Raw genomic sequence first — 18465 nt, 5'->3', positions numbered from 1 at the left:
ACAGATTACTGTAGAAATGCAACACATATGAAATGCGTGTGTTCCAAATAACAATCTTATTATTTCTACTCTAAAACTCCACTTCACTCCCAGATAATCAATCAAGGCATTAGCTGGGAAAAGCTCGTTTACGTTCTAAGTCGTTGGGGGGATGGAATAGCCGGCTGCTGGCAGCTTGTCTTTATCAGTACATTTAGATGACAAAAGACGCTGGCGGAGAGGTGAGAAAGGTTTTAAGAAGCGATTTAAGGTGGGCCGGATCTACGAGTTTTTTCGTAGGCTCTGGTAATTCTAGTGTTAAATGGCATTTCCAAAACTACCTTAACATCAGGACACTTCTTGTTGTTCTTTTGACTTCATGTAACTCTTAGCATATGAGGTTTTGTCATTTGGTCTGCCCTTTCACTCCTTGCTCAATATCTAGAATTTTCCCTGGCCCACAGAAAAGATTTTGCCCTACCTCTCTTGGTGCTTTTATCACCTTGTCTTTACTGTGTGGTGGATTGCCGGCTTTCTATTCCGGCTCTCACCCCTAGGCCGCCAGGAGGAGCTCTCCCAACAGCTTGAACGTCCCCCGAGTTCCAGCAGGGCCTCATGGACTATGTAGTTTTTATACGCAGCCCTGCTGGATACCTTGGTGGCCACCAGTAGTCGCTATAGGGGGACTCGGAGGCTCGTATGTGCCCTATAACCCGGGAGTACGTCATCGTCACGTGACAGGAAGAAACGACGTGCTCCCGGGTTGAAGAACAGGACTGTTTACCCTGACCCGGAAGGAATAAGGAACTGTGGACTGTTGGACAGGAACACCTCCGGGTCAGGGTGTATAAAAGGACTCTGGGAAGCCCAGTACACTGAGCTGAGCTGGGAGGTAGGAGGGCGAAGTGTCTGGGCGAGGAGGAAAGAGTGTATTGAGTATTGGTTTGTGGTTTATATGAGTGTGGAGTGGAGGGTGCTTTGTACACTGTGCAAGAGTACAATAAAAGAGTCTTGTGCTTTTACATCGTGTTTGAAGTGGTACCTGAGGGTTCAAGATGTGGACAAAGGCCTTATCTGCTACAACTGTTACTCAGGGTACTCCTTGCTTTGGAGTGACCCTCTTTATAATGATTGAACATTTGGGAAACCAGCTATTTTTGCACTTCACTGTCCCCAGTTTCCAAATATCCCACTCAAAGTTTGCACATCACTGTTCAAAGGCAAAAAATTTCAAAATTTTTTGTACTTTTTCATATATTGCTACCAAGGACACAAAGTGTTTAGACACTAAATATAAACCTCTTTAGTGGTGAGCACAATAGCTAAATTAAGTAATAAGTTAAAACTTGAATGTGACTCAGATAGTGTAATATCTAATGTTTTCTCTTTAATTAATGCAGTTAAAAACTACAATTACATTTGATGTTAGTAGTCAATAATAGTTATTATTAACTATTTGTCACTCTGACGTCACATTTGATGAAGACCATGGAGCGGCTGCTGCTTCACCACCTGAGGCCACAGGTCTGCCACGCCCTCGACCCTCTGCAGTTCGCATACCAGGAGAAGGTGGGAGCGGAGGATGCCATCATCTATAAGCTACACCGATCCCTCTCCCACGGACAGAGGCAGTGGTGCTGTAAGAATTATGTTTCTGGACTTCTCTAGCGCCTTCAACACCATCCAACCTCTGCTCCTTAGGGAGAAGATGACAGAGATGGGAGTAGATTCATACCTAGTGGCATGGATCGTGGACTATCTTACAAACAGACCTCAGTATGTGCGTCTCGGGAACTGCACGTCTGACATTGTGGTCAGCAACACAGGAGCGCCACAGGGGACTGTACTTTCTCCGGTCCTGTTCAGCCTATAAACATCGGACTTCCAATACAACTCGGAGTCCTGCCACGTGCAAAAGTTCGCTGGCAACACTGCTATCGTGGGCTGCATCAGGAGTGGGCAGGAGGAGGAGTATAGGAACCTCATCAAGAACTTTGTTAAATGGTGTGACTCAAACCACCTACACCTGAACACTAGCAAAACCAAGGAGCTGGTGGTGGATTTTAGGAAGCCCAGGCCCCTCCTGGACCCCGTGATCATCAGAGGTGACTGTGTGCAGAGGGTACAGACCTATAAATACCTGGGAGTGCAGCTGGATGATAAATTGGACTAGACTGCCAATACTGATTCTCTGTGCAAGAGAAGACAGAGCCGACTATACTTCCTTAGAAGACTGACATCCTTCAACATCTGCAATAAGATGCTGCAGATTTTCTATCAGACGGTTGTGGCGAGCGCCCTCTTCTACGCGGTGGTGTGCTGGGGAGGCAGCATTAAGAAGAAGGACACCTCACGCCTGGACAGACTGGTGAGGAAGGCAGGCTCTATTGTAGGCATGGAGCTGGACAGTTTGACATCCGTGGCAGAGCGACGGGCGCTCAGCAGGCTCCAATCAATTATGGAGAATCCACTGCATCCACTAAACAGTATCATCTCCAGACAGAGAAGCAGCTTCACTGCTGTCACTGTCCTGCTCCACTGACAGACTGAGGAGATTGTTCCTCCCCCAAACTATGCAACTCTTCAATTCCACCCAGGGAGGTAAATGTTAACATCATACAAAGTTATTGTCTGTTTTTACCTGCATTTTTATTACTCTTTAATTTAATATTGTTTTTTGTATCAGTATACTGGAGTATGTGATTTTCCCCTGGGGATTAATAAAGTATCTATCTATCTATCTATCTATCTATCTATCTATCTATCTATCTATCTATCTATCTATCTATCTATCTATCTATCTATCTATCTATCTATCTATCTATCTATCTAGTTACAATTAATAATACAAAAAGTGCACAGTCTTAAATTATTTAAATGTTTTTAAATTTGTTTCCCTTAATTCATTAGGATATGGAATGACCGTAGCAGGGGGTGGTAAGAAGGCCAGTGGGAGGGTTAGGACATTTGAAAGTCTTTTAACAATTAATGTCATCATTTCATTTACTTTCTTTAATGTATTTGAGTTTAATTTATGTAAATTTCGCTATAGCAGATGTTAGATTAGATCTTCATATGTAAGATTCTAAAAAAGCCAGCTTTGCTTTCAGCACTTTATTAAGACTTACAGTTTGCGGATTTCCCCTTTTTAGCTTAAGATTTTGTAGCTAGAGATGGTTTTAATGCACAAAAAATATTTTTCTATCTTACCAATTCACTCTTTTCTTTAATCATAACGAGGTCCGCTTTATGTGAAATACAAAAGTTCCTGCTGTCCATCCATGTTTTATTTTCCGTAGAAATTAGGTAACATTTGTTGAAATTCTGCAACCATTCAAATGGGCAAAATGAACAGTTCATATCTACAGAAAAAAATAAACACAGTATAAAGTAAACCAGTTAAATACCGAAATGTCCTTGTCTGTCTAAAGAACCTGCTTATCCTGAGCAGGGCCACAGGAAAGATGGAGCTTATCCCAGCAAGCATCTGGCACAAGTCAGGAACAAATACTGAACAGGGTTCTAGACCATTGCAGGGTGAGCACACTCAAATGCAAACACTCACTAGGTCCTCTTTAGCATTACCAGTTCACCAAACCTGTATGTAAGGAAGCCCATACAGACAAGGGTAGAACATGCAAACTCCATACCTGGAACGCAAACTCCGGTCTCCTTGTTGCGATGTAGCAGTGCTACCATTATGTCCCTGTGCTGCCCCAAAAAGTAAAAGTAAAACTGTGCGAATAAAATCCTACCGAAGAATAGCACTGTCTAAGTGTAAAGCCTACTACCAACCCATAGTACAGTATCTTTAAGGAAAAAAAAACATGAAGCAATAAATTCATGAGGTTTTGTGAGCTCCCAATCTGTGGAATACCATTGTGTCAAACTGAAATAAATAAAACGGCAATCATGAAATAAATAATCGCATGAAAAATTACAGTGATATATGAGTTATTAAACTGTGAAAAGACAATTATTCTGAAATACAATGTCATCATTTTATTTCAGTTAAATAAAGTAGTTACTATTACATAAAGTAGTTACTATTACATTATTGCAGGCTTTACATTTAAATTGGCTTATTTTTGAAGACTGATTTCAACAATGGAACTATTTGGAATGGGAAATATCAGAATGGCCATTTTGATACCAGCACTATTTATTTCACAATGCCTGAATTCATGTAGGTTTCGACAGTTGTCAATCAAGACAGATAAATTAATTAATAGACTAATTGTCACATCTAAATTAATGGAAACAATTATTAAGGGAAGATTAAGCAATTCATAGCAACAACAGGAGTTTTACTGAACAGTCAGCATTGATTTAGAACTGGGAGGACATGTTTAACCAACATGTTGGAATTCTGTTTCTGTTCTTGAATTCTGCTTCTGTGTTCAATTTTGGGACATGTTGGCTATGGATTACTTTTTTAGGCAAACTTTTTTTTTGTTTGTTTATTTAAGATTAATTATGAATTCATAAAGAGATGTTTTTCATTTTCTGACTCACAAAATATTTTTGTGCTTTTTGAACTTTAAAATCCCGCTCCCCATTTTTAAGCCTCTGTATGATCCAACCTGCAGGTTGCATTTGGGGGTTGGGTGACCTGGGGAGAGGCTCTTCTGGTCAGGCTATTGAAGGGCCTGGCCTGCTTTCCGGCTCCTTTTGGACGCCTCATACCTCTTTTGCCACGTTCACGTCTCCTAATTGTTAGGTAAGGGTCTGTATTTATGTGTATTTTATATTTTATTGTCATTTCTGAATGATTATTTGTTGTATTCTTATGTTTTTTGTTATGTTCAAAATGGTGTACTGTCCCTTTAATTGTTCTACCATTCCTTGTGTGTTGTGGGTGCAGCCCCAAGATCCAAGGAATCCCTGACATTATACCTTTTGAGCCCTAACTCTGGCTATTTAAGGCCAGAGCTGAGGAAGCTAAAATCAGGAATATATTCTAGTGTGAAGGAGTTTTTGTGAGTATTGTCTTTTCTTTGTTTTTGCTGGTTCTTTGGCCCTTTTCTCTGGTTATTGGATTCTGTTTTCTGGATTTGCAGATTGGGACTTCTTTGCCTAGGATTGCTTTTTTTTTTTTTTTTGCATCTCCTTTAGCTTATTTTTATTTTTTGAGCATTTTGCTTGTATTTTTCTACTTCTTAAAATAAATACTTTCTTTATAAATATCCCTTGTTCCTCATATAAGGGGCTTATGCTATATTTTGGGAAATTTCTAATTATTGTGCCATTATCCCATTTTTGGAGAATATTTGGCTAGAAGCCAGCAGTTACCAGTTTTGAAGACAGCTAGATTTTGAGTGAATGTCCTTGGACAGCAGGTCCATTTAGGAGGCCTCAAACCTATTTTGTTGTGTTTAGGACTCCTAATCACAACACTAATCATAATAAATATTTACAAAATTTACAGAATTATTGAAAACATATTTTAAAAAATCATGAAAAATAAAAAGAACAAAACATATGATGATGAATATTAACCAGGGAGTACACCCTGGCTGAAACATAACACCTGTCCCTGTCTAAAAGATTACTATTTAGCCCTATCTGAAGAGCTTTCATGCTTTTTAAGATGAATTGACTATATTGGTAAAGCTCTGATGGATAATGGCCATTCAAAATATTTACATAGATGAAGAGGTTCTCAGGAGTTTAAGATTGTTTAAGCACTGTGTCCACACAGAAGGTCATCTGGCAGCATTTCACCTGGAATTCCCAGCCAAGAAAGTTCAACATTAACTTGTGCCTATGTAATTTCTTTATGAATGTCTTCTTGGACACAGTGCTTAATTAGTCTTAATCTACCAATGACTTCTTCAGCAACAACATTTAGAAAACTAATGTATCATTAATTCTTCTCAAAATAGCATCATATGCTAAATGATCTCTTTCTACTTCACTTGTAAAACTAACAATTCCTAACTCTAAACTGCCTCCATGGGGGTATTTTCCGTACGTTTCTTAAATCATCCGAGATCAGGTGCCTCATCTTGGATAAGTTAATGCCGGTGACACTCATCCGGGATAAGTCGGTTTTCAAACGCAGCTGTGTATTAGATTAGTCTAGCTGGATCTAATCATATGAGATGAATGCACGCGCCCGTGCTGAGTGAAAAGCCCATATATTTTGAGTCTAGAAAACACGATCAGCAAGTCTTTGATAGGCTGTAACAAAATGACAAAAGAACGGGCATATTTTTTTTCACACACGCGGTGCAGGACCTTTTATTCGAAGGACATGAAGAATTTCAAGATTTAATATGCACAAGGGGTAACACTGCAAAAGCAGCCCAAACCAGAAAAGACAGCTGGCAAAAAGTGGCTGACAAATTAAACGCGTGTGCATTGTACTTACTGAAAGCAGCGTTTCATTTCCTATGTGTCAGAGTAATTATTATTTAAAATGTCATAATTCCAGATCACACGTGAGCACAAGGAGGACACGAGAACAGGTTAAAGTGAAGTACAAGAATATACTTCAAACTAGTAAATATTGGTATATAACTATTTAAAGAATTGTTGACATAAGGAATCATATATAATGTAAAGAACATTAATTTTAAAGCTAATAAGAAGGCAGACAAGCAAAAAACAGGTGGAGGTCCACGCGGTCCAGACCTAACCCCTGCAGAAGAGTTGGCTCTCCAGCAAAATGCCCATCGCCCTGTTTCTGAGGGCATTCCAGGGGGAAGCTCCTCCTCAGAACCAGTGGCAGGATGCAGTGGTCACTTCATTTCAGGTAAAGCATGGTCATTGCATATATTTGTCCTCAATGTGTACCATAGGTATGTTCCATATAGCCCTCTTTTTTGTTGGGTCAGTTGCAGGGAATGTCATATCCCTTGCACCTGTGTCTGACCAACAAGATATTGACGAAGGTCAAATATTTGATGAAGACACTGTGTCTGATTATTCATCAGGAGGAGAGATACATTTTCCAAATAATGTTTGATCAGACTCCACTGTGATCAGTCCCATGTGCCCCAATCACATTTGGAAACCCTGGGTAATGAGAATGTTAGGCTGATTGTGATATTCTTTATGGAACTGTGGGTGTTTTTACCTGTGTATTAACTACCTGCAATGGCATGAAACGCCTCTTTTGTCTGCACACGCAGGTGTCCAGGAAACACTATGAAAACCCGAAGGAAATATTTCACAGCCAAACAGACTTTACGAATTGCAAGGCAAACTGCACTTTTAGATAGATTTTCCGCATCTCCTACAGTATATAAAAAAAGTGCAGCTTGCAAAAAACCTCAAAGCAATGCATGCTATCTGTGTGGTTGTGAGAGCCCAACTTCGCCGAGTTTGACTTTGAATATAAGGTCCTAATAAATTTTTGAGGTACAGTATTCTCCCTCGGCTAAAGCAGTATCTTTCGAAAAGAATTTCCTCCGGGAGCAATAAAGGATCTTGCCGATTGCGCAAAACCCTTTCTATATGAAATTCTCTTCTTATATCAATTGGTCGCTCATTCATGAACGACGAAGTCATGACTAAATGAATTCCATGCACGGACACTGATTAAGTGTGTGAGCTAATCCTTGTGTACATTGAACAAACCTGTTCCAAGGTTTTGACAACACATCAAGCAAGAGTTTCGAAAAACCGACAGATCCAGGATCAGGCCAAATCGTCAACAATTACATCCGGCTAAACGAGTAATCCACGTACGAAAAATACTCCCCATGTCTATGCCAATTGGAAATCAGTAGCACTAAAGCTCTTTAGTAGCCAATCACATACAGTCAGAGAATAGTAGTCAATGGCAAAGGATTAACCAATAGGAACAGGTTCATTCTGTTTGTTGTTGTCTTGAATGACAAGTGGCAAAAACCACCATTAAAGGAGGCATTTAGAAGTAAATTGCACTGGCATTGAAAGGGCCAATGGAAATCTGCCACCCAGAAAAATGCGATTTTTATATAAAAACAGTTTTTAAAAACAAGGCATTTGAAAATAAAGTTTGCAATAAATTTAAATGTAAGTTAAGAAATGTAAGAAAAGTAGTTCTAAATGACTTTGTTACTTTACTGCCTATAATCAGACAAAAGTAATTGACAGGAAGTAATTAACCAATAAGAATAGGTTCGGCCTGCTGGTCTTAATTGACAAGTGACAAAATCATCCTGAAAAGAGGCATTCTGAAATACTGTTGCCAATAAAATAGCAATTCACAAATGTCACATTCCAAAAAGTTGCATTGTTAAATAAGATTAATCTTTAAAAATACTGTAAGCTCATTTTAAAATAAAACCTGCAATAGTGTATGGTATTGAACCATAATAAAATGATGACATTGTATTTGATAATAATTATGAGACTTTTACTTATGTTTATTTCACCATTTAATGACTCATTAATATATATTGTTGTAGTTTGTTAGGCCACTATTTATTTCAAAATTGCCTTTTTGTTTATTTCAATTTGGTTAAATGGTATTCCAACCACCCTCTACCCAATACAGATTATTTTTAAAAATACATATTTGTGCAATTTAACATAAACCTTAAAATTTAGTCATTCAAAACAAATAGGGCTACAAATAGGGCTACAATATTATAAGCAGTTTAGTTTTCATTCTATTATAGCATTTGAAGATGGTGAAGTCAACAGTAGATGTGTGACTCTTTTGTTTCTGTGGATGATCTCCCTTACAGTGGGTTGTTGCCTTACCTCCAGTGACCACCTCTTTATTACAGGTTTTCTTCAGATGGTCCTTTAAGATGTCAAGTCCGACACATCCATTAATGTTACAGTCATGTTGTCCTTTATTAATATCACTTTTGCATTCTTGAAGCTGAGAAGTTAAATCTCTGATACACTCATCAGTTGTGCTGTTTATATTACAGAAGTCATAGTGCTCTAATTTTGATTCATTGTTCATTTTGCCGTCTGTTTTCTGTATGACTGAGGAAAAAAATGGATTCAGATGGTAAATAAAAAATCCACAGATAACATATAATGGAAACATAGAATAACTGTATTTAGAAACAATCACAGTGACTCGCTGAGTGGTAGTATTATAATGCAGTTTACATTTCTAAAGCTTGGACTTCTTTATTTTACATTATGTTTTATATTGTAGCAAAATATCAGCAATTACTATTAATAAAACAAAGTTACTTTCAGGATTTTGCATGGCACATTTTCTGCTATGGAGTTCATGACAGATTGTCCAAAGTCACTAAATAAAGTGCAGTTTTGTTGTTTAAGATTTGTTCATATAGAAGAAGAATTGAAAAAAGTGTAACAAACCACAGATATAAAGAAACACATTTTTTCAGGAAATATGGACTATGCTTGAGTCGGTGTTGAATCTTGTTACCTGTCAATATTAGGAGATGTATGGCTGAATCCAAAGGAGAAGAATAACATAAACAGTTATACAGTATTTAGTAATAATAATAATACATCTTTACATTTATATAGTGCTTTTCTCACTGATCAAAACAATTTACATAGTGATTTGGGAGCCACCACATCCACCACTAATATGTGGCATTCACCTGGAGGATATGATGTCAGCCATCTTGCACCAGTACACTCACCACACATTAGCTGTTTGGTGGTGAAGGAGTGAGAGATAGTTAGACCATTGGAGACAGGGAATGATTAGGAGGCCAGAATGATTAGGCCGAGGGGGGAAGTTTAGTCAGAACATCAGGATGCACTCTTTTCAAATAATGCCCAGGGATCTTTTATGACAACAGAGAGTCAGGACCTCAATTTTACTTCTCATCTGAAGAATGGCGCCATTTTTACAGTAAATTTACCCCATCAGTGTACTGGGGCATTGTAATCCACTTTCAGACCACAACATAAGCGCCATCTCCTGGCCTCATCAACAACTTCTCCAGCAGCTTTTCCTAGATGGTATCCCCTCCAAGAAGTGGCTGGGTCTGAACATACTTAGCTTCAGGTGGATGACCTGTTTTGAAGTACAGATTGTATGACTGCTGATAAATGTGAACTAAATGTAAACATAGTTATTGTGTCCATTTGTATACGCAAGAATTTAAATTCAAAAATGAATTTATTTATACTAACATTTCCAAGGGAACAGTGAATGATAACGCTATAGCAAAATGCATAAAATACAGAGGTTCAAAAACAAGACTTTCATGTATTACGAACATATATATATAGAGAACCCTTACCAGAATTTAATATTTAAAAATCATTTGGTGTTGCCAGGCATGAATGTGAGACTTGTACAATGCTGATTATATGTCATTCATACTAGAAAGGAACTGCTACAACTAATGCATGCATACCCAATGAGTGGCCATTTTAGGTAGGGATAAACATGTGATGAGCTAGTGATATTTGTATTTTTTACTATCCTATGTGATAGTGTCATGGAACCTTTACATCAAACATTAAAATAAATGATAGACTAATTAATACTGGCTAATGGGTGAATCTCAGATCAAATTCCCCTTCTACATTTTTTGTAAGATGCTTGAATTTGCCATCTGAGTTTTCTCATTTTAGGTTTTTGTATAGGTTTTCATTTTTATATAAGGGACAGGAATTCTTGAATTCCACGCCTATCACATGTGTGTCTGTTGCTTTTATCATAAGGTTTTTCAAAAAGATGTATCCTTTTTGAAAAATTATTTACACATTTCAGAACACATCCACTGCGGTGGGCTGGCACCCTGCCCAGAGATTTATTCCTGCCTTGTGCCCCGTGTTGTCTGGGATTGGCTCCAGCAGACCCCCGTGACCCGTTGTTACGATATAGCGGGTTGGATAATGACTGACTGACAGAACACATCCATGTAAAGCTATGTTGTCGTGTACATTTATCCATACATTGTAACTAAGGGCTGAGTAATGTTCACTGGAAATGAGTAAGAAGAGAGAAAAGGAATAATGGATTATGTGTTCATGCAGATAAGTAAAAGGTCAAAAAAGCCCAAAGGGATCTCTGCATTACTTAATTCCTTTACTGAAACCTTCAACAAAAAAATGGTCTACAGTAATCCCTCACTTATCGCGGGAGATAGGTTCCAAGGCCGACCGCGATAACTGAATTTCCGCGAAGTAGGGACACCATATTTATTTAATTATTTAACGTGTATTTGAACGTTTTTAAACCCTCCCTGTATTGTTTACAACCCACCCTTTACTATATTAATAACAGGGACAACTGCTAAGCAATATGAAATCAGTAGATAAGTTTACACTTACTGTATAGCGAAGTACACGTAGCAGCTTGTAGGCGGTCATGACGTTATCGACCTTGTTGCAAAGATTCCTAAAGCAGATTCCATCCAGACTACTGCCTTATCACGTCCAGTTGCAACTCGTTTTGCACCCTGGTTAAAGGACACTGCGGCCGTAGATCTTATATGCTTTTCCTCCTTTTTAAATAAAAAGAATCGTGGACTCATTGATGCTGTGATGGTGTCCTGCAGCGGTGTAGCTGTTCCCTTCATTCAACATATCCAAAACTTTTACCTTTTCTGCAATCATTTGCATCTTCTGTTGGCGCTTGGACACGGCCCCTCAAGCAGTAGCACGTTAATGCTGAATTAGTGAGATGAGACTTCCTGGTTAATGCAGCGCTCCATCGCTGAGCCAATCAGCAGCACACAGGAACTTAACTGCGTGCTCTGATTGGGTAGCTTCTCAGTCATCCGCCAATAGCATCTCTTGTATGAAATCAACTGGGCAAACCAACTTAGGAAGCAAGTACCAGAAGTAAAAAGACCCATTGTCCGCAGAAACCCGCGAAACAGCGAAAAATCCACGTTATATATTTAGATATGCTTACATATAAAATCCGCGAAGTCGTGAATCCGCGAAAAGTGAACCGCGAAGTAGCGAGGGATTACTGTACTTTTCTCAGATCAGTTCTAGTCAAATGGTGATTCTGCTAACCAATTCAATCAAATATCTCGGTCTATACATTTTCCACTTATAATATATAATAATCTGAAATTATTGTCTCTTAAAGGTGCTAAAGATTTGCTAACATCATTGTCCTCCCTTCCTTTGTCATTTCTCACCATTATTAAAATGATGATTTAATTTTGGGGTAAATCAAACATCAGTCAGAGGCTGGATCTCTTCACTCCCATTTATTAAGGAACAATAAGATTCCTTCTGTTAAAAAATCCTGTTATGTCCATGCAGATGCATCACAGTTCTTTTGTTCCAAGACCTATTTGGTTTACCATGGAATTGAATGGATGGCTCCCAGATCTCTCTCATATTTCTCCTTTAAAAATGTAAAACCCGTCAAATTTGGATCCCATCCTCTAATCTCAGTTTATGTTTTAGCAAAGGTCTACACCATTTTTCCATAATTTAGTCCTGAGTATTGCTACAATCCTACCTTGTTTAATTCTTTGCTATTTTTATTAATTTTTGTTAAGTTGCTTTGGCTTATTCTGTACTTTCTACAGCATTTTATCCTAATGATACTTGATACTAAAAAAAGTGTTAAAGAATATAATGGCTGGGTTAATAGTAATGTCTTTGATTTCTCCAAAATTTTATGTGATTTTTATCTTGTATCTGATGTGAAAAATAAATTAAATAATCCATACCTAATATAAAAAAGATGATGTTGATAGTCAGTAAGATAGACATTACTGCAGTTAGGGCCATGACTGATCTGGGCAAGGAGCTTGGTTTTGTTGAAGAAACTAAAAGAAAACAAAAATGATTAGATTATGAAAACATAAAATTTACTAGTTTTTAGTATCTCCTATTTATTATTTAGTTATAGAGATTTTTTGTGGTTCTTAACAAATAATTAGTAAACACTTCACACTTAAAAACTGCCCTTTACTTGCATGTTCTAGTGGTCAAAATGTTATTCTGAAAACCACAAAAGTGTCGTTTAAGTCAACATCACTGACTCACTATGTGACACTAATCAGGTCACTTAACTGGCTGAACTTCCAATGTGAATTTCGTTTAAACATTTAATAGTTGTACTTTATCTATAAAACACTTTGAAAGAGCATTCATCATGGAAAGTTACTTTATAAGCTTTAATTGTAACATTTTCTTAATTGCGGTATTGTTTATGTACAGATTACTTTGTATTTACACAAGATAACTACAGAGTAAGCACACATTACATTTGTCTGGATAAAAGACTTTCTTACCAACCGGCTCCAGACTGTGAGACTCGGACCCCACTACTCCTCCATTCGCACACTAAACACCGGTACCCCACAAGGCTGTGTGCTGAGCCCCCTTCTGTACTGTCTCTACACCCACGACTGCCTTCCGGCCCACAACAACAACCTCATCGTCAAGTTTGCTGATGACACCACAGTGGTCGGACTCATCTCAAAGGGAGACAAGGCAGCTTACAGAGAGGAGGTCCTGAATTTGGCAGCCTGGTGTTCAAAGAACAATCTGGCTCTGAACACCAGGAAAACCAAGGAGATCATTGTCGACTTCAGGAGGCACAGCACCGACTTAGCCCCCCTTTACATCAACGGCGAGTGTGTGGAGAGGGTCCATACCTTCCGGTTTCTTGGCGTCCTTATCTCCGCTGACATCTCCTGGACAGACAACATCACAGCAGTCATCAAGAAGGGTCAGCAGCAGTTACACTTCCTGAGGGTCCTCATAAAGCACAACCTGGACTCTAACCTGCTACTGACCTTCTACCGCTCGTCCATCGAGAGCCTGCTGACGTACTGTGTCATAGTATGGTACGGCAGTTGCACTATGGCAGACAGGGAGAGGCTTCAGCGAGTAGTAAAGGCAGCACAGAAGATCATCGGCTGCCCTCTCCCCTCCCTGATGGACATTTACACCTCCCACTGCCTCAGCAGAGCAAAAAACATTATCAAGGACAGCTTCCACCCTGGCTCTGATCTGTTTGACCTGCTGCCCTCAGGGAGGCGCTACAGGTGCATCACAACAAGGACAAACAGACTCAAGAACATTTTTTTCCCAAAGGCCATAACCATTCTAAACTCACACATGTACTGACTAAACAGTCTAACCCCCCAACCCCTGGACTTCCTTCTATCCATCAACTGTGCAATATCCAGTATCTAAATGGTACTGAATAATAACTGTGTAATATCTGTATACTGTACAATATCAATACTCTCAGGGTCCAACATCCACTACTCACTGCACATGATCACCATTATTGTGCAACATTTAAATTATGTGCAATAACCCAATAGTGCAATAGTTATTTATTCTTTCCAGTATTTAAATAATGTGCAATAACTCGATTTAGTTATTATTCTTTCCATTTGTATATAGCGTCGCAGAACTTTTTTTGCAACTTTTTGCACCATTTGTTTATTTGTTTATTTACTTGCTGTGTTCTACATATATGTCTGCACTGAAGGAGCTGCCTTTAATCTCATTGTAAATGTGTATAGTGACAATAAAAGGCATTCTATTCTATTCTATTCTATTATTCAAATTCTATTCTATTATTATAATGTGTTTTTACAGTGTAAAGAGAATAATAGCATTGGTAGCAAATGCACCCAGTTATAACTTATAATGTAAGTAAAATGTTCAATTTTGCACTAAATTTATAACAGTGTGCCTTTGCCTCAAACATTTATTTTCTGACAGGCTTACATAAGTGTGAAAAGCTAAGGGACAGAGCCTACTCTGTCATGACAGATGCCTGCCATGAATGTCACAGTAGTTCACTACATGGCACATAATGTTTCTTGGAAATGCCTAATCATAATTTCCACAAACACTTGGACAATGGACAGATCATGGGCTTTCAAGTGGAAGACTGGATGTCTTCAGTAAGTTTCACATTTATGATTCTCACAGATACTTCCTGAAAAATGCTTTTGCTTTTTCAAAATATATATAAATGTGAAGAACCATGATAATACTGAATAAATGAACTGGGCAAATTTCTAAACATGATGTTGATGTTTTATTGTCTTCACGGTATATTTGACATTCTATTTCTTTACTACCCACTCAACAATTTGCGTACTTTTTAATTTGTGTTGGGTTCACCACTGCAGTTTGAAGCAGTGATTAGCTCTGTTTCATCAAAGTCCTGAGTTTTAATTTTAATCTGGGAAGCAGGTATGTAGATTTCAAATTGAATTTATTCATTATTCACTGACTGACAGAACACACTAGATTAGATTAGATCATTATTTTAATCCCAAAGAGAAATTTAGACACATACAGCAGCAGAAACATAAAAAGACAAACTCATAGGACAAATAATACAATCAATTAATCAATCAATCAATCAATAACGTAAATGGTGCAGAAATTGGTAATGAACTTGACATTGTAAAATGAATTTAAAGAGTGTCAGCATTTAGTTTGCGGCATCAAGAAGAAGCACTGAAATGCTTGATAGCACTAAGCAGAAAACATCCCCAGAAGCGCTTCTTAGCACACTGTGGTGCAATGAGCCTGTGACTAAAAGTGCTCCATAGAGTGCCTCCTGGAGGGGATGGAGGGAATTTTCATGATGGCGTCCAATTTTGCCATCATTCTCTTTTTCACAACAGCTTCCAATGTGTCCAGGAGTCACCCTGTGATGGAGCAGGGTTTCCTTATGTTTGTTCAGGCATTGTGCATCTTTTGAACCCAAGTTGTTTCCTTAGGATACTGCAAGCATAGAACACCACACTTGCTACTACTGATTATGGAACATTTTCAACAACTTGTTGCATACATCAAAAGACCTGAGTCTCATTAGGAAGTACAGTCTGCTCTGGCCCTTCCTGTACAGTACCACTGTGTTGTCAGACCACTGTAGTTTGCTGTTTATGTGAACTCCCAGGTACACCACTTCCACGTCCTCCCCTTGGAGGTGTTTTTGCACGTCAAATGTCCATCACCAGCTCTATTTCTTTGCTAATGTTGAGTTGCAGGTGGTTCTTCCTGCACCACAAGACGAAGTCTTCCACAACCTTCGTGTACTCCAATGTGTCTCCATTATTATTGCAAAACTGTGATGGAGAAGTCATTATTTATGCTTTATTTGCCAATATGTGTTTCTTTTCTTTTTCCATTGATTTTCTAACCTTCTAACAAGCTTTAACTTGTGGAAAACCAAGTGCTTATCATGGTAGCATTTGGGTGCAAAGTGGGAATAAACTTTGAAAAGATTGTCAAAATATCACTGGAAACACTCAATTAACCTATCAGGCAGGTCTAGGAATACCAGACAAACTGGGATCATGGAGGAAATTTCAAGCAGATACAATAACTGGGTTGTAATTTAAAGGCAGGATCTCAGGTATTTAAGGCAGTAATTCCAATCATAATGCCATCTCTTATTACCATTGGTTTGTTTTTTTATTAAATATGTTTAAGTTCTAAAGTATTAATTATGACTAACCAACAGAAAACTGTACAGTTTATGATATACAGATTTATTACAAATATTTTTCTAGCACTCCTTATGCAAGCTTTGTTCTTCTTGTCCACGAGTTTCTGTCATAATACTGTAGGCACCATCTTCCCATTTCCTTAATCTCAATACTGGAAATGGACTCAAAATGATTAAGGAAATAAGTTTCATTAAATATATTTTTACTTGTTTCTTTTGACATTTGTTTTAATGATGTTATCTTCAACTGTATGGACAGCAGTCAGAATTGCATGTTTGTTTTATTTTTTTGTAGTTAGGCATAAGGCATCAAAATATTTACTTTAAAGGGCTCTTATCAGCTTCCAGTTAGTTGATGTGAAGATTAGAGAACATGCTCTTAGCTTCTACTGTTGACCTTTTATTGTAAAGAAAGCATTTTTTTAATACATTTTTATCTAAATTGAAGGATGTGGTCAGAAAGGAAATCACAAAGTCTGAGCACCTTTTTGTACTGTAGAACTTTTCTTCAATACAAAAGATCACTGCTTTGTGATTTTCAATTAATAACATATTAGTATTCTGTTTTTGCTCATGACCAATACATTAGTCATGTAGTATCCTTGATGTGATGGGAAGCAACACCTTAGATGATTGAAGATCATGTAAAGGATGTTTAATAATGTAGTCATAGCTGAGATCAAGCAGGGCTAATAATCTTGATAGTGGTGAAGCACGCAAAGTAATCACATTCATTCCTCTATTTTCTGATCTTTCATTTATTTTATTCTGCTTTTTAGCCAATGCTCCCATTAGCAAGTCAAAACCATATCTCAGCCCAACACCTCCTTGTTAACAGCCGTAGTAACTCTTGCTAGAATGCTGTTTCTAATTTATGGAAACCAGTGTGAGGCAATGTGAGACTGAGTGAGAGACAATTGGTGGCTCCTGATGTTAATTGTTACATGAAAGGCAACAGAACTGTCTACACTAATCCATTCATACAGTCATCCAATTAAAAAAATATATATATTTGATCAACATAGTATGTAACTTAAAAGGATGGAAAGTTTGGTTGATGGACATGATTTCAATCATTTATTTGGCTCAATGAAAATATCATGACCTTTCACTTACAGATTCATTCAGATTCCAAGAAACCCTTGGGGCCACTTTTGTCCCCAAAATACTCCACAACCTTTAAAATTAACAAACGACTTTTACAACCATCTGTATTTTCCTTGAATACAAGCATTCATAATGCAGTTGCATACTCCACAGTCAATCCAGCTGTTTACTTTATGTATTCAGCTCATCATCTCTACACTTCTGCTTGGCAGGGCTATCTCAACGCATGGGCATGCTGGGCAGTTGCCGGGGCCCCCACGAGAATAGGGACCCCATCCTAATCTATGTATGTTGTGACTTGCTGATTGGTTGTGCATGTAGGGTCCCCAGTGCACTGCTTTGCCCGGGGGGCTATAATGCTGATAAGACGGCCCTGCTGCTCGGCAATAGAATAAATACTTTTCCTCAGGGGCATATTAAACTGGAAAAAAATTTCCATATAATAACAAGTCCACTTTAATTCATATGTATATGGTTATACTGTGAAATACCAATGTTTATGAAAGCAAACATAGGCCATGCATATGGTATAGGCAATTGTCCTATTTAAATTTTGAACGTGTTACAGTCCTACACTCCCTATAGAAGTTTAAGGTCACCCAATGTAGAATTTCATGTTGTTCCACACACTAGCAGCATGCCACTCAGTGATCGAGCTTTTAGTTCTGTAGCTCTCAGATACTGGAACTCCCTGTCTCCTTGTATTAGACTGTCTTCTTCAACTTCTGCCTTAAAAACAAACTAAAAGACATATTTTTTAAAGCTTATGTTTTTATTTGCTAATTGTATTTTATTGTTATTTTAATAGAGTTCACTAGTGTCCTTGAGTATCATGAAAGGTGCTTATAAATAAAATGAATTATTATTATTATTATGGCATTTTAAGAGCACCTTAAATTACCACATATCTAATATTTTGTTAACTGTCTTATTTTCTAAAAAAAGGTTTAAATTTTACAAAAACTGACACGTGACTTTAAATCTTGTTGTTAAAACCATGTTTGTGAATTTCTAATTCACCTACAGTTTTT

General features: G+C 37.9%; 1 protein-coding gene across 1 annotated transcript in view; it reads right to left on the bottom strand.

Moving 5' to 3' along the window:
* LOC114657642 (natural killer cells antigen CD94-like) overlaps nucleotides 1–12655 on the bottom strand; it is a 29313-nt gene extending 16658 nt beyond the window's left edge. Inside the window, exons 1-3 of the mRNA XM_028809517.2 lie at nucleotides 12564–12655; nucleotides 8677–8910; nucleotides 3190–3341 (exon numbers count right to left, since the gene is read on the bottom strand). Of these exons, the coding sequence (XP_028665350.2) occupies nucleotides 3190–3341; nucleotides 8677–8910; nucleotides 12564–12624 (447 nt within the window). The 5' untranslated portion in view covers nucleotides 12625–12655. The remainder of the gene's footprint in view (nucleotides 1–3189; nucleotides 3342–8676; nucleotides 8911–12563) is intronic.
* Between the last annotated feature and the right edge of the window lie 5810 nt (nucleotides 12656–18465).

The sequence above is a fragment of the Erpetoichthys calabaricus genome, chromosome 9 (genome assembly GCF_900747795.2).
Source record: "Erpetoichthys calabaricus chromosome 9, fErpCal1.3, whole genome shotgun sequence".
Classification (NCBI taxonomy): Eukaryota; Metazoa; Chordata; class Cladistia; order Polypteriformes; family Polypteridae; genus Erpetoichthys; species Erpetoichthys calabaricus.
Note: the sequence above shows the minus strand (reverse complement) of the source record. Positions and strands in the feature narration are given on the sequence as shown.